The sequence below is a fragment of the Podarcis gaigeae genome, assembly GCF_964106915.1.
Source record: "Podarcis gaigeae genome assembly, chromosome: 6".
Taxonomy (NCBI): domain Eukaryota; kingdom Metazoa; phylum Chordata; class Lepidosauria; order Squamata; family Lacertidae; genus Podarcis; species Podarcis gaigeae.
In genome coordinates this window covers 2762502-2777166 of record NC_139682.1, presented here as the reverse complement: position 1 = coordinate 2777166, position 14665 = coordinate 2762502, and the positions used below count along the sequence as shown (strand labels likewise).

General features: G+C 46.6%; 1 protein-coding gene across 5 annotated transcripts in view; it reads right to left on the bottom strand.

Annotated features, from left to right (window-relative positions):
* NOL4L (nucleolar protein 4 like) overlaps window positions 1-14665 on the bottom strand; it is a 137306-nt gene that overhangs the window by 86254 nt on the left and 36387 nt on the right. For 2 of the 5 annotated variants that reach the window (XM_083744270.1, XM_083744269.1), the window contains exon 2: window positions 4565-4720. In XM_083744270.1, coding sequence (XP_083600396.1) covers window positions 4565-4720 — 156 coding nt within the window. Of the gene's footprint in view, window positions 1-4564; window positions 4721-8380; window positions 8507-12145; window positions 12303-13955; window positions 14184-14665 lie in introns of those variants that run through there. The other 3 variants (XM_083744271.1, XM_083744272.1, XM_083744268.1) reach the window with 3 other exon arrangements.

Here is a 14665-nt window from a genome sequence, read left to right as displayed (position 1 = left end):
TAGTTCCTTAGTGCGGACTAAGAGCTGTTTGTGGTGAGAATACCGCTGTCCTGAAATACCTGCTCAGGTATGGGGACAGACAGATCTAAGAATGGCTCAGGCCCAAAACGATTTTCAGTTCCAGGGCTGAGTCCTAGAACAGGTGCAGAACTGCTTGCTGCCTTTGAGCATGTGCAGAATGCCATGCTCAAAGAGCCAGTGTGGTGTAGTGGTGAAGAGTGGTAGTCTCGTTATCTGGGGAACGGGGTTCGCGTCTCCACTCCTCCACATGCAGCTGCTGGGTGACCTTGGGCCAGTCACATTTCTCTGCAGTCTCTCAGCCCCACACACCCCACAGAGAGTTTGTTGTGGGGGAGGAAGGGAAAGGAGAATGTTAGCCGCTTTGAGACTCCTTAAAGGGAGTGAAAGGCGGGATATCAAATCCAAACTCTTCTTCTTCTTCTTCTTCAGAATGCTTGCTGGAATTAAGTGATGGGGCTTCCAGACTGGAGATCATGACTCTAGGTGGTCTTCTGAGTCCTAGGATGGCCCCCTTACAGTGGGCAGTCTGTTTCAATGAGTCCTAGACTTGAAAGGCTGTCTAGTCCAAGGCAGTTTAAAGATAAACAACCATAAGAATAGGGGGCTTGAAATTGCTGGTCATCAGTTAATACCTGGACAGCCGACTAAGCAGGATCGCAGATCATGTTTTCCCCACTGCGGTGAGATGTACTGTATTTCTAGTCATCAGCTATTATTCCACAAGTTGGTATCCAACTAAGGTGTTCTGTCAGTGCAAGGATTTCCTTTTGTACAACCCCCCCCCCAATGTGTCCAAATCTGCACTGATTTGAGATTTCTGCCAGGCCTTGAGATTCCTTGCATGGATTAGAAGGCAGAGAGTCCCCTGCACTGTGAATGTTTTGAAAACTCAGGAATAGATTGAACCCCTAGAACAAATTTGAGGGTGGGGAGGGGAGGAGAGCAGGGAAGTCCCAACATTGTACAAGCAGAAATCATTGTGCCGATGGGATGCATTACTCAGCACTACTTTGGATAGAACCCAAACAGTACATAATGCACCTTTACTTATAAATTAGCAAATACGTTTGTAAACTGTTATATATGCTAATTTATGCAAATCTGTGATGGGGCTTAAGTGGCCACTCTGGACCCTTTCAGAAACTAAGCGCAGAGTTAAGTGTCATCCTATGCAGGAGGAAGCTGGATTGCGTGATGAAGGGTTACGTTCACTGAGTTTATGTACCAGTTACAGAGCCCACTCCTGAGGCTATGTAGTACAATGATTTCTCTGCCACCTCTTTAATTTCTTTTGAAGAAGTACCTTTCTTGCACTTCCCCATATTAGGGACACCAGACTGCAGCACTCTGCCAGTCCCCATGGGGCCCTTTCTTGCAAACAGTCAGCTAATTTATTTCTGATAGCCTACCTAAGCAAGCAGAGAATTACCTCCAGCTCCAAATTATCAACCTGATTGGCTGCCCTCTGGAAGTGGAAGACAAAGACGAACTCTCTGCTGAATCTGGCCTAGTTCTCACAGAGGTAGTAAACCTGCGTCTTGGGGTGTGCCACTTCAGACTGCAGGTAGGAACTCACACCAAACGCTCCCTCTGCCAAGAAAATCCCTATATGCACAAATGTAGCCTACTGCATAGAAGGCTAGGCCTTTTTAAAAATCTCCCCTAGCTTTTTTATGTTCAGGGTACTTTTGAATTTAATTTTACCATTTTGGTATGGGGTCTCATTTTATCACGTGGACCCTCACCTGCATTCTGAAGTCGTTCAACCCAGAGACACAGTGCTGGGGCGGGCAAGCACCACCGAGACAGGGTTCACCCCTGAATCTAGCATCTCAATATTAATTCTGGTCCAGTGCGGCATCCCCAATGGGGGCACCAGAAAGGGAAGATGGCTCAGAGCCCTCCCAGGTCAGGAGGGGATACAGGCCTGCTAATGTGATGAGATCAGCTCAAGCAGAGGGGTGGAGCGCAGCAGAGCTGCAGCTTTTCTGGCCTGAGAAAAGCAGGCAGATCCAGCCTGCTCCCCTGAGGCTGTGGAAGGCATAGATTAGCACTCCCCGGAGCCAAATTGAAGGAATTGGGGGAGGGCCAGAGCTGTCCACTGTCGAAACAAGCAGAAAGTTTCCTGAATTGTAGTTGTACTGGTGGCCTTGCCCTCTTCCATTATGGAGAGGTCATCCGCCGATAGGCAGAGAAAATCGGCACAGACAATAGCTTTGCTGGCTGCGCGCAGAGGCAACGACAGGGGGGGCCTCCAGGTTGCCCAACCTGCAGCCGCTGTTAGGGGACAGGGAATATGAACAGGAGCTCTTTGCTCCCTGGGAAATATGCCAGAGGCAAACAGAGCCCAGCTGGGGAAGGGAGGGACAGGCCTGCATTGCAGGAAGTCAGGCAGCCATGTGCCCCATGGAGGATGGGCTCTGGTGAAGAGGTGAGAGAGAGAGAGAGAGAGAGAGAGAGAGAGAGAGAGAGAGAGAGAGAGAGAAGCTGAGTCTTCAGCTGCACATTTAGCCCCCTGGATCTCCAGCAGCAACCAAATTGCTGGCAGAGGTAGGGGGGGCCATGGCTGCCTTGCAATTTTTCAAGCAGAAATCCAAATGTCACAGGAAACCACAGTGCAGAAGCTGCAAGCTGTGCAGCCCTCGGAACGCCTCGCTTGCTGCATTCAGTTGCTCGGTGCCCCAGGAATAAACAGAGCAGCAAGAATTAGGCAAGAGATTGTAGGCCCCAAGTAAAGAAAGAGGCAGAAGCTGCCCCGATGTTCTCCTACTAGCAAGACCCTGGGGGCCAATTCATCCCCAGTCTAGCTAATGTGACTGAAATAGGGATATATGGAAAGAGATTGAGCATGTTACATGGGAAGAGACAGGGAAGCATGTGTTATTACTAATGATAACAACTGAATAAATAACATTCATTCAATTGAATAACAGTCACTCAATTTGATAAATACTTCAATGAATAACATAAATGTATAGACCACACAGGAGCATTTAGCAATGAAAGCCGAGAAGCAAGCATAAAATGTTACATCAAAATTTAAATGAAACATTCATTTTAGGAGTATGGGCATGACAACTGCTGGATTCTCCCAATCTGTTGTCCAAATTTGCTTGGCGTATAATTTTAATGTGCACAACGGGGCCGCCTGTCCCTCTAGTCAGCATCCTGCTGGAACCTCTGGGAGATTCTGCAAGCAGTAGGAGATGGCAATGCGGAGGACTGTATGTCCTAGGAAAACTAACCGTCTGGGCCAAGGAAAACTGAATTCTGCATCTTGAATAAATAATGTCAATTAAGCCAATCTATTCCCATCTTAGTGGTGTTTTTAGTTCTATAGATTTGTTATTATTTCCATCATACCAAAAGTTTGGAATATATTACTGATGTATCTGGCCCCCTTTTTGTCTCTGTTTCAATATTTCTAACCTGTGGTGATTCTGTTTATGCTTAATTTTGCATTTAATAAAAATAACTTTTAAAACCTCAAGCCAATCTATATGCATTTGCTTATTCTGGGGATGCCATCATCTTCTTCTGCTTATGAAGGGGAAGGGCAAAAAGTTAGCTAAGAGTTTTTGACGTCCTGCCTTCTGATTTCTGGCTTAAGAAGACTGGAACCTTCTTCGTTCCAGATGTGTGCTCAACTTCTGAGCTTCTGAGAAGATACCATGATCACACATTCAGATCTAAGCTAGGTCTGCAGCACTGAGGACTAGACACCTGCTTTTTAAAAAACAAACAAACCAGCAACCAGCATGCTGAATTCTACAGACAACACCAAATGTGAGGCAGAAAAAACATACCTGGCCTGCCTCAAAATACCCTCCCTGTCTCAGAATATGAAGTTTGCATGTATGGTTATCACAGTAGCCCAAGAGCTACTAGGCCTCTTTAGCATTTGTCCTAATTCTTTTTAAAGCCGTTTATGCTAATAACCTATCACAAAATCCATTACAGCAGAGCCAGAGCAGTGTATGAGCTGCAAAAGACCACCATAAATGCATGAGGCGGTCTTAGGCAATCTACCATCTTTCCAGCTTCGGCCTCCTACCCAATTCCATTCGCCGTATTGCTTTAATACTACTGATGATGATGATCTACATCACAGGGCTGTTGTAAGGACCCGAGACAATGCCCGTGAAACACCTTTGAGCGCTCAGGAAACATTATATATCTCTTAAGTATTGCTAAGCTGTGGCAAGACGTTCCATAGGCTGAGCATGCGCTGAGTGGCGAAGTCCTTCCTTTGTTTAAGAAGCATTTCCTTTCCATCCTGCATGGCTGGTCACTGCCTTCCCTGTGCCTTGCCTCTCATGCCTGGCCCCTCCCTTCTCTAAGCACATCTGCCATGGCCATCTCCTCTCCCCCCACCCTGCTTCCACTGATGCCCACTCTGATCCCTCTTAGCCAGTCCTTCTCACATGCAGGAGCCTGTTCCCTAGTCAGCCCCCCTCTGTGTGTGTGAAAAGGGGGGCATAGTGAGATGTGGCTACTGGCCCATTGGGGGCCTCTGTCAGTAGTACAAAGACAGGAATCTCACCGCCCGGTAGGTCTTCTTCTGCCCGGCATGTTTGGGTGCTTTGCCTGGCTCCGCCGAGCTCTCCACATGCATCGAGTAGATGATGTCAAAGAAATCTTCCACCACAGCGACGCGCTTGAGAGCGATGCCCTCGGGCTCCGACAGACCATCTGCCCCCTACAACAGCGCAGGCAAGTCAAGTTAGTCTCAGGAATGGGTGACAGAGGTGAAGAAAAGGGCTGCAGGATAATATGAGCAGAGGGAGGGAGGGAAAGGGAGAAACACAGAAACCCACTCCTGCCAAGGTCTGAACGTGTAAGGAGAAGGGGTGTCTGAGGAGGTTCCTATCAGGGCAAGGAGTGTGATATTTGTTGCTGCTTCTGCCGCCGCCACCAGAGACCAAAGCCAAAATGGGTGAGGTGAAAGCAGGAGAACCCATGAAGAAATCCCCCTATTCTTATTTATAGCAATCTCATCAACAGACTGGGGTTGTTGTTTTTTGTCTGGGCCACCTCCATCGCCCCCCTGCTGGCTACACAATGCTGGCTATCAATCAGCGAAAGAACTGCTAGTTGATAAACACCTGCCTTTTAATCGAGCAATTTCAACCAAGTTGAAGCGACTTATCAAGAGAAGCGACTTCCTGATATATTGAAAGAAACGTAAAATTATGTAGGATTTATTAAGTAAGCATCTACCACTCAAGCTTAGAAGATAGGTGACATATTTATTAAGGTTTTCTTCATTCTTTAATATCGTAGCATACCAGAGCATCTCCACCAGCACACACACACACACACACCATACTCACAAAACTTGACAGATGCCCTTAAAACAAGAGCTCCTGGAGGGATCCTATTACTGACGGAAACAGCAGGATTTGTACTTGGTGCTGATTTTACATAGTGCCAAATGCAAGGACTCTTGCAAGAGACCACTGGCTTAAAAAGTGCACTCCCAATTGTTCCCTTGCAAAGGGAGCTTGTGTCCAACACTGCTTAAATGCAGTGTCAAATGCAAGTCCCGCTGCTTCCTAGCAGGGACGGATCCACCTGACCTCCAATGATGGTATGTGATTGTCCACAGTGGTTCTCCAACGCTGTCTTAAAAAAAATAGTTGCACAATTAACATTTTGCCCTTACAAATTCATATTGGATTCAGTTCACGAAATCAATGAAAACTTTTGGTGATTAACCTATCAACTCTAAATCTATTTGCTAAGTGTTTTGAACTCTCAACCCCCTCCTTTAACAATGTGCCACCAGCATGAACCCTGCCCAGCTAGAAATTCTGTAGTGCCTGGGAAAGAGAGAAATAAAGGGCCTCGTAAATCAATACAAAAAAAGTATACATGTAAGCCAACTGCCCACAACTTTGTTCTGAAGTCTCTCATTGGCCAAATCTTGAAAGCTGGTTGATGGGCCAGAACATTCTCCACGTGTTGTTCCTTGTAAACATAAGGGCTAGAAACTTGTTTTATGGCAAAAAAGAAAAGAAAGCTGCAATTTCGAGAAAGGTGCCTGGGTGTCCTTCTCATGACTACATAACTGACCTGACTTGTTGGCTGGCCTGCCATTTAGAGCACCAAGTGCTCCCCATGTGTATTGCAGATGTCCAGTGTGCTGAATGAGCATGCCAAGCATTGCTCTACTATAGAAGGATGTTTCAGCTTGCAGAAGGAGAGCTAGGGCAGGGAGCAGGCTAGACAGGTGCTTCCATCAACACACATGTGCACACACACATGCCGTCTAGACCAATAAGCAGGGCACCTTTTTCACCTTGAGGCCAGGATGCCTGGAGGAACAGGACTGAGTCACCCTCCTCCCCGCCTCTGACCTTTCCCAGATTTCACATTCATTTTCTCTCTCTCTCTCTGACACACAGCCAAACAGTAGCAGTGCAGCTAAGCTTGGAGTGCAAGTACAGGATGCTCTAAACCAGCCACGTGGCAGCAGGACAGAAGAGGCGAATGCCACTGAGCATCTTATCTGTCTGACATAAAGGGCGCTGGCTCATCCTGGCAAGAATTGCCAAGGGAAAGGAGGCATACCTTGTTCCCTAGCTAGTTATTTGTGCCACACCCACAGCTTGTGTGCCACGAAAGCTGGTGGAAAACAAGATCTTGAAGGAATGAGGCAAGCATACTTTGTCTAAAGATTGGAAATCATGCTGTTTCAGTGTGGATTTTTCAACACACCAGATAAGGGTGCTGAGGAGCTCATAGAAAATATGCAATTAAGGTGTCACTGGCTGTCAACTACAGCTGGCTCAGAGTTTGTGCACACATGTGAGTGTGCTGTTGCCTGCATTCACAGAAACCACTCATTCACAAAAATTACATAGAATTCACTGCTGAGATGTGGTGATGGCCACTGGCTTACAATGGCTTTAAAAACAAAAGTTGAACAAATTGATGGAGGGTGTCAACCAATAACTATTAGCCATGATATCTAAATAGAACCTCCATATTCAGCATCAGTATACCTCCGAATACCAGACACTGGAGACAACAGCAAGAGTAGGCTGCTGCATTTATACCGTTTTTGCACTTCTCAAAGTCTTGTATTTAGCCTAATCCACAAGGGCTCTCATGCAGTCATGCAACTGCGTACACAACTACATATTTAATTACTCTTCCAACAAGCCTTTGTACTTTCACAGGGAAAGAGCCCGATCTGAAACTCTAAAGAACCACTGTCAATCAACATAGACAATACTGCATGAAGAATGTCATCGGCCTGACACACTATAAAGGAGCTTCTACGTTCCTCCTTATGTACTTAACAAACCCTTGCTGTAACCAGACCCTTGAGAGATTTCTTTTTCAGATCAGTGCTTAATGCAAGAAATCTTTCATTTCAGTATAAAGTGAAGCAAATTGTGTCACAGATGAGGGCAAAACTCATGTTTTCAAATGGGAGCTTCTGGACATTCTCTTTCTCAGCACTCTAAGGAAGATTTGCAGGCTAGTCTTATGCAGAGTGACCTCAAGTCCAGTGACCTCAACAGACTTCAGCACACCTAACCCTTAACAGCATTGACTACTTAGCTGTATTTACATTCTCTGTGCAACTGAGAAACTTGCACAAAAGATATATGAATACTTCTAAAAGAAGTAGCACTAGTAAAAATGCTGCCAATTTTAAATTTATTATACTGTTTTAAATATTATTTTATTAATTTGTTGTTGAATAGAGGTACAGAGTGGGACGCGGGTGGCGCTGTGGGTTAAACCACAGAGCCTAGGACTTGCCGATCAGAAGGTTGGCGGTTCAAATCCCCGCGACAGGGTGAGCTCCCATTGCTCGGTCCCTGCTCCTGCTAACCTAGCAGTTCGAAAGCATGTCAAAGTGCAAGTAGATAAATAGGTACCGCTCCAGTGGGAAGATAAACGGTGTTTCTGTGCGCTGCTCTGGTTCGCCAGAAGCGGCTTAGTTATGCTGGCCACATGACCCGGAAGCTGTACGCCGGCTCCCTTGGCCAATAAAGCGAGATGAGTGCCGCAACCCCAGAGTCGGTCACAAATGGACCTAATGGTCAGGGGTCCCTTTACCTTTAGAGGTACAGAGAATCCTAAGCTCCCTGCCATTTCACTAGGTTATCTCTCAGGCAAGCCCATGCCATGCACTGAGAGGATGGAAGGATGATGATGATGATAGTGTCTTGCTAGTAATATTATCATGCCCTTTGTGCAGGTGTGGGCAGAGAAGAGGTCTGAACAGGGAACTTTCTGGGTTCTTAGATACCATACGGTACTACCTCTGGGTGGTGAGGAAGGGTTAGGGGGACAGACAAATATGCTGACAGTTTTCCAGGCCGCTGCTTGAACCTGTTACCTTTTCTGAATCCTTGGAGGTGGCAATAGAGCTTCCAGCATCTGCACCTCCTCTATCTGCCTGCCTCTTCAACGTCTGCTTCTTCATTCTCGGGCTTATTTTCTGCCCCTCATTAGCAATTTCAGTCTAAGAGGAATGACAAAGTGTCACAAAATGAAAACAAATGGACACACGCTCTCTTAGTGTTTCCTCCCTGACAACATACAGTAACTGACTTTTAAGATCTTGGGGGCAGGAACCCAACTTCTTCTTTTTTTGCCCAAGTCCCTCTGTAAATTATCAGATCAGATGCTGTTCACTTGTCAGGATCCCTCCCCTCCCACAACAAGTGACCATTCCTGCTTAGAAAATTGGTCACTCAGGCTTCAGTCTTGCCTCGGACCTTAAAGACACTTCTCTAAGCCCAACCTCCTCCTGGACACCCTGCACATAAATCGTACCTTGCAAGAGATATATATTGTCTCTCCTTAAAGGACTCCAGAAGATTCCACAACTAGCTAAGCCTGTTCCATGGAAGCCCAGCTATGTGTCCCTATTTCCAGCTTAGGCTGCAATCCTATCCCCTCAGCTGGGAGTAAGACCCATTGAACTCAATGCAACTTGCTTCTGAGTGTAGAAGGCTGTTAATTTGCTACAGTCAGGGTTAAATGCCTTTAACAGAGACTGACATCCAGAAATTTAACAAGCTCAATTTTCCCCTGGCTTGGAAATAAGTGGTAGGAGCACTTGTTCAATTTCTATGTCAGGCTACCGTCAAAGGCTAAGGGGCAGTTTTGGGGTGTTTTGGTTTTTTTGGTACGGTATCTCCCCTGGCTACTATTGGAACCCATTAAACTTTCCTTCAACAGACCCTTGCAATCTGCCGTTCTCTCTCTTCTTCACCACTGCCTTTCACATTCTAAAAAAACCCCTAACATGTCTCTCTTTTGGCTCTAAGCCGAACACACACTCTACTTTGGTTTTCTAGTGAAAATCAACAGATATCTCCGCAGAGGCCTCCCATATACCAAACAGTGGAGAACTGCCAACCCTTGCCCAGACACTTTCTAAAATGCAACCTATAAAGTAACTGCCCAGCACCCAAATTAGTCCAGCCTCCTCTGGCCCCACCCTCTCCAGCTCCCATCTGCAGCTCAATGTGCAAGTATGAGACCTTTTGCATTATACGAAAATACGTAAGAATTCAGACATCCCCCTGACTGGCATTAATCCTGGTAGTTTTGGGACGCACATCACCATAGCTGATCCTGGGATGGCCAGCGAGCCTCAAGCAAAAACCTGTGTGCTGGGTGGCTGTAGGAAGGGTGTTCTCAGGAATAGCACTATCATTTCCCTGATGGGGGACGGAGTAGATTTGAGTGCCCCTCTCCATGTAGCAGCAGTATCAATAGGCTCCATACCAACAGCAACTATCCATTTTGTTTATTTATGGAGGAAACGTATGGACATCTTTATCACTTGCATTCCCGAAAGTGGAATATATTGGAGGGGGATGCTGGGGGGCTTCCTTCCCTCTCAGCTCATGTGGGCAAATTGTGGGCTGCTTGGTTCTTGTAGAACCATATGGGGAGTGAAAACACTAAGAGGGTGGAAATGGGGAAACTCTGCCATTGATGTAAATCAGATTATTAGGGCTGAGCTGCCCAAAGCCAAACAGTCTTAAGGACTGCTACTCCGAAAGGGGGTGCAAGAGCACGCGATGCTTGGAATCCATTTCCCCATCACTTCCCTTACAGCAAAAAATCCCATAAGCACAAGACCTCCCAACCAACTATAATTGTGTGTAATGGTTATATGGGGTTGCTCGTGCGTAAGTTGCCGCCACTCCTGGCTAGGTGGCCTGGTTAAACCTTTCCTGGCTGGACAGCCCTTCACTTCGTGGCTGTTCAGTCGCTAGCAGAATCCGTCAGTGGGCGTTTCTTGAACTTCTTCCAGCAAAGAAGTTCTTTGACGCCAAGTCTACGCCTACTTTCCCTGCGCGGAAGTCTTCTGCGCAGGGTGGGTGTGGGTAGCGGAGGACCTGTGCTCTCCCCGCTGGTCTCCGGCGAAGAGTCCTGGAGACCCCTCTCCGATTCCCCCAACCGCTCCCCTTTATCCCTGGTGTTACGCTGATTTCCTTCCCCAGCCGATGAGCTCCCTCTCTCCCTGCTTGGCCCTTCTCCGGCATCGCTTGGGAGCCCTGCCTCCACTTCTGGCTCCGATGTCAGTTCCCTGACATTGTGCAACCTCAATTTGCCGGTTTATGATGGAATCCCACCCGAAAACAGCAGCTGCCTAGAAGCGCCTGCCTCCAGCTCTCGATTCTTTCCCTTTCATGTACACTACCCTTTTGCATCTTTCCATCTGGCTGTTTCTTTCTGTTGCAGCCCCTCCACTGCCAACACAGAACACGCTTCTTCTTTCCACCACCCACAGGCTCCACACACACGCAAATGTACATATTATACATAATCACCAAACCTAAACTAGCATTCAGCCACTTTCACATTTGTGGCTTCCCTCTGGACAGGCATGTCCAAGAGGTAGATCATGATCTGCTGGTGGATCACGGGATGTTACTGGTAGATCTCTGGTCCCTCAGTTATCTCCTTCTCCCTCCCCCAACGGGTAGATCATTGCCAGTTTTTTTTTATACTATGAGTAGATAGCAGTATATCGGGAGTTGGATATCCCTGCCTCTGGGGAACAATGGGCACTGACTCTATATATGTTGTTGTTGTTTAGTTGTTTAGTCGTGTCCGATTCTTCGTGACCCCCTGGACCAGAGCACGCCAGGCACTCCTGTCTTCCACTGCCTCCTGCAGTTTGGTCAGACTCATGCTGGTCGCTTTGAGAACACTGTCCCACCATCTCGTCCTCCGTCGTCCCCTTCTCCTTGTGCCCTCCATCTTTCCCAACATCGGGGTCTTTTCCAGGGAGTCTTCTCTTCTCATGAGGTGGCCAAAGTCTTGGAGCCTCAGCTTCAGGATCTGTCCTTCCAGTGAGCACTCAGGGCTGATTTCCTTCAGAATGGAGAGGTTTGATCTTCTTGCAGTCCATGGGACTCTCCAGAGTCTCCTCCAGCACCAGAATTCAAAAGCATCCATTCTTCGGCAATCAGCCTTCTTGATGGTCCAGCTCTCACTTCCATACATCACTACTGGGAAAACCATAGCTTGAACTATACGGAGCTTTGTTGGCAAGGTGATGTCTCTGCTTTTTAAGATGCTGTCTAGGTTTGTCATTGCTTTCCTCCCAAGAAGCAGGGGTCTTTTAATTTCATGACTGCTGTCACCATCTGCCGTGCCGCCATATATATATTATAATATATATATGTGTGTGTGTGTGTGTGTATATATATATATATATATATATGCAGGTTTTGGTGTCCTCGGGTGTCTTCCCGTGTAAAAGTTGGGGTGTCTAGGCGACGTTTCGACGAGGTCTCACTCGTCATCTTCAGGCTGGTGCTTTCGGCTTCTTGTTACTGGAACAGAGCGTCGCCTAGACACCCCAACTTTTACACGGGAAGACACCCGAGGACACCAAAACCTGCATTCCTATACCCGTGAAAATCTACGAAAGCAAATATATATATATATATATATATGGTGAGGGAATGGCGTTTCAATTATAAATGTGACCTCGCCACCCACCCAAGCGTGTCTACTCATAAGTAAATCCCCAAGTTCAAGGGAATAGGAAATGCGCTTAGGACATACACACTCCCCTGAGAGTCTGCCCCACCGGGCTCACTTCTGAATAAACAAGCCTAGCCTCCCTCACTTGCTATCATAAGTCTTTAGGCTCCAGGACATGGTGGGCAGCTGAAATGGCTCCAGTTTCCTGCACCTCTACATGCCCTGGATGGATTCCCCAGTCGCCTCCGTCCCTCTCTTTGCTTCAACACCCTACGTCTCCCCACATTTCCCCTCCAATCAGAGAATCATAAGAGTGGGAAAGGGACCCAGGAGTCATCTAGTCCAACCCCCTGAAATGCAGGAATCTCAGCTAAATCTAGGCTGACAGCTATTTGTACCCAGACTCTATTTCATTGTGAAGGAACAAGCATGGCTTGGGCCACAGACGGCGCACATTGAGAGGCATCTTGAATGGCGACAGTTGTTTCACTGCTACATGCAGACCGTGGCAGCCATTGTGGGTGGGGGGTTTTTGGGGGGGGGGCGCGCACTGTTCGATTTTGGACTTATTATTATATATTTATTTATATCCTGCCTTTTTTCCTGACAGGGAGTCACTCAGGCAGCGTGTGAGAACAAGTTGCTGGGCTAGGTTTATTTTATAATCTTGTAAGATTTATGCAATGCTCGATTGTTAAAAACAAACTAACAGACAAGGGAAAAAGCCCAATCACCTCAAAACAGTTTGCAAAGACAGACCCCACATGTATTTCCTGATTTCATAGAATTTATACACTACTTGATTGTTTAAAACAACAACAACTCAAAGTGGTTTACAAAGATGGGCTGATTCAGCAGCCTGGCAGCATTATTATTATTATTATTATTATTATTATTATTATCAGCCACCACTGAGGCGCAAAACTGGTATCGGGCCTGTACCACTTCAGTGATTGAATGCTGTACCACACGGAAAAATCCAAAACCTGTAGGAAACCTTATCAGTTTAAAAGTACTTCATTGGGGTTTTTTGCTTTTTAAATACTGTATTTTATCATTTTAATTTTTGTGCGCTCCATAAGTACCGTACACTATAGCTACAGTCGTAAATTAACTAAAATAAACTTGAAGCTGAGGTAGAATGCAACAGAAAATGCCAGCATCTCCTGGCGTTTCTGGAAATGTCTGCCTCTTCTGGGACGCCGGACCCCTTGCAAAACTCAGGCTGCTTTCTATTGCAGGCCCAGGAGATGGGAGGCAAATGGCTGCACATCGGAGACAGGGACCCGGCAGCCACGTTCTTCAAAGAGGCTCTTCTTTTTTTAAATAAAAAATTAAAAATGGCAGCGATGGTGGTGAGACCACGCTTCCCAGAAAGTCACCTTGGAAAATGAGAAGCTGCCTTTACCTTGAGGAAGAATGAGCTGTGCGCACTCTGAGGAAGCAGCCAAAAATACTAACCATGGTAGGCCTCCTTCAAGGCCTAGCCAAACTGTGGCGCAACAGCGGCCATTTTCCTGACACACGCAACCCAGTCCCCTTGCCAGACGATGGGCAATCCCCCATTTTGTTCCCCCCTCCGAATCTGAAAATTGGAGGGGGCAATATTCACCTCAGTTTATAACATGCCATTGTGGGGGGGTGCATTCCCAAAACAATTCACTTTAGCTACCCCAAATATCAATTTTTGAAAGATAACAAGCTTAATAAATAATTTAAAAATTATTATTATTATTATTATTATTATTATTAAACTGCTCCATTGCACAAACTGCTACGGTAATTGAAAAAGCAATTAATTGGTTGATATTTTTCCTTAAATTTATGGGCCAAGGAGGGGCTCGCTCAGCCTTTGCCGAGCACAAAAACGTGAGGGAATGACCGTTGCTCCGCAGGACCAACGTAAAATAAAATAATATTCATGACCCGTTTGTTACGTTTTAATGAATTTTTACTTATTTAGTGTTTCATGTTGTCCACAGCCACTTTTCTTTTCTTTACTTTTTTTAAGCACTTGCTTGTTTAAAGCAGAATGCAATGCAACAAGCAGATACCATCTTGCGAGTGCAGCTCTGCAGCATTACGCACCGCGGCCTTTTCCGTCCTCCCCCCGCAACCTCCAGCCATCTCCCCTGCTCAGGCCCCAAAGCCTCTTCTTCCCCTTATCCTTTCCTCCCAGGCAGCCTTCTCTCTCCCTCTTATCTAGCATCATGCCATTTCACCATTTCACGTTTCCCCAAAAGTCTCGCTTTCCCCCTCCCATTCCCTTCCTCCTCATGCCCCTCTCATGCATTGGGGAGGCAGGACGTAATGGAGTATTGTCCCGGAGGAAGGCACGGCTGGCTGGCTGGCTGGCTGGCAGGATCGCTTCACGCTGCAACATTTTGTTGCAGGTCCTGTTTGCCATGGCCTTTAACAGACCCCCAACTGATGCTCAGCTCTGCATCCCCCAAAACAAATGCTCCTCTGAATTGGACTCCTTGGCAGGTTTTGAATAAACATACACAAACTTTTTATTGGTAACATATATATAGATAAATTAAGGATCTTTACAATTTTATAACATGCAGAGAATAACATGTGTTGAAAAACCAGAGAGAGGAGCTGAGGAAAGTCTGGGGGGTGGGAGGGAGGGCTTTTCTCTTTTTGGGGAGGGCGAGGGGAA